General features: G+C 44.8%; 1 protein-coding gene across 2 annotated transcripts in view; it reads left to right on the forward strand.

Moving 5' to 3' along the window:
* pole2 (polymerase (DNA directed), epsilon 2, accessory subunit) overlaps window positions 1–1,985 on the forward strand; it is a 15,623-nt gene that overhangs the window by 6,886 nt on the left and 6,752 nt on the right. For both annotated transcript variants that reach the window (XM_015389487.1, XM_015389488.1), the window contains exons 4-9: window positions 100–177; window positions 270–363; window positions 450–524; window positions 605–688; window positions 1,482–1,538; window positions 1,629–1,677. In XM_015389487.1, coding sequence (XP_015244973.1) covers window positions 100–177; window positions 270–363; window positions 450–524; window positions 605–688; window positions 1,482–1,538; window positions 1,629–1,677 — 437 coding nt within the window. The remainder of the gene's footprint in view (window positions 1–99; window positions 178–269; window positions 364–449; window positions 525–604; window positions 689–1,481; window positions 1,539–1,628; window positions 1,678–1,985) is intronic.

A 1,985-nucleotide genomic window follows, 5' to 3' on the forward strand; every position in this document is an offset into this window, starting at 1 on the left:
ATTTTGAGGGAAAAAAAAGACGTTTAAGTGCGCCTTATAGTCGTGAAAATACGGTAAGTTAACAATTTTGAGCTCACATGATCTGTCTTCTTCCTCTAGAGATAACGTCTTCAACATCATCGGAGCTTTCGACGTACCCAGATATATTTACAGTGTGGAGAGGAAGAAGTTTGTACCGTGAGTAACGTTTTCCCCTCAGCTGGTTTCATCTCGCTGCTATGAGGTAAGCAAATTTAAAAAAAAACGTTCTTCTTCTGGCCCCTGTGCAGCATCAGCATGACGAGCCACCCGGCCCCCAGTCTGTGCGGTTTGGCCAAAGATAAAGCTGAACTTTTCAGGGAGCGTTACACAATCTTGCAGCAGGTGGGTAACGCCTCAGTCCTGCTAATAATGCTGCTGCCTGGCGTCACGTTTACATGAAGAGACCTTTTCTGGTTTATCTTTTTAAGCGCACGCATCGCCATGAGCTGTTCACCCCGCCGGCCATCGGAGCCGCCGTGGACGAAGGTCAAAACAAATTTCAGGTAGAGAATCTGAATTAATGCGGGGGGGCTGGAGGCAGGAGAACAGTTTTAACTTGAGATGGACGGGTTGTTTTCCACAGCTGAGGACGGTTGAGGCGTTGCTAGGCAGCACAGCGAAGCTGGGAGAGGTGATCGTTCTGGGAATGATCACACAACTAAAAGAGGTGAGGCCTCGTTTTCTCAGCTCCTTTTTAGAAATGATGAAAGTTGATGAACACAATAAAGCCCCATTTACACCGTGCTTGAAAAACCGATCCATGCCGAGACCGGTCCAAGCTCGGATCTGACGACCGTTTACACATCACGCTATCTCGGTTCCTCGCCTCCTAGTGACGATCTGAGGTATTACTGCCAGTATTGAAGAAGGAAGTCAAGCAGTTGGTGGCGGTAATGCACCAAAAGCTGTTTGCCAACCGCCATAAAACACAAGAAGAAGAATACAAAGAAGGAGGGAATCAAACAAATCAAAATGGCGGCGCCTGTCACATTCAGAAAGTTATGCTTGATTATTATTGCTGTACTTCGGTGTTATTATTTAAAATGTTGCGTGGAGAAGATTTCGATTGTTGTTTATAGTTAAAGAAGAAGTTGTTCTTCTGTTTTCTGGAGGGGCATTACCGCCACCTACTGGAATGGAGTGTGAATCGTGACGTGCAGCCAGACGGAGATTACGCATTCTGCTCATGCGCTCTTGTTATCAGAGAACCGAGCCATGGAAAAACCGAGCCGAGCCCACCTCTGGAACCGGTCTTCAGTTAACTCAGTTCGGTTGTGTCTAGCTCGGTTCAGTTCAGTTTGCTTTCCATTTACACACGATAAGTTATCTCAGTTACTGAGCTCGGACCGGTCTCGGCACGGTTTTTCAAGGGTAGTGTAAATGGGGTATATATAAATCAGTTAAACATGCTAAAGCATAAATGGAACCAGGTTTGATTTCTCTTTTCATTTTTTTTTTAGGGTAAATTTTATCTGGAGGACCCGACTGGGACAGTACAGCTGGACATGTCCAAAGCAATATCCTTTCCAGTTTAAAATATGCAGCGTCACATGATTTAAAAAAAAAAAGTTTTAAACAGGTTTCTGCTTCCTTAGCTCCAGTTTCACCAGTTTCATAACGGTCTTTACACAGAGTCCTGCTTCGTGCTGGCAGAAGGTAATCACCTGGAAATCATGTTTATGAAATGATTCTTTTAACGCTGTAAACAGGAGGTTCAGTCAGCAACCTAAAGGCCGTCTGGAGAGAACTGGATTTCCAGATTTCTAAACACTGGATGTGTCAAAACTTCGCCCTAACTTCTAATAGGGCTGGGTACCGAACATCGGTTCTTTTATGGTACCGACTAGGGGTGGGTATTGCCAAAGAAGTCACGATTCAATTCGAGTCACGATTCACAGGCGACGATGCGATTCTATCACGATGCATCACGATACTTGAATTATTGCGATGCATTGCAATATTTT

This window comes from Cyprinodon variegatus, unplaced genomic scaffold (assembly GCF_000732505.1).
Source record: "Cyprinodon variegatus isolate N-32 unplaced genomic scaffold, C_variegatus-1.0 Scaffold462, whole genome shotgun sequence".
Classification (NCBI taxonomy): domain Eukaryota; kingdom Metazoa; phylum Chordata; class Actinopteri; order Cyprinodontiformes; family Cyprinodontidae; genus Cyprinodon; species Cyprinodon variegatus.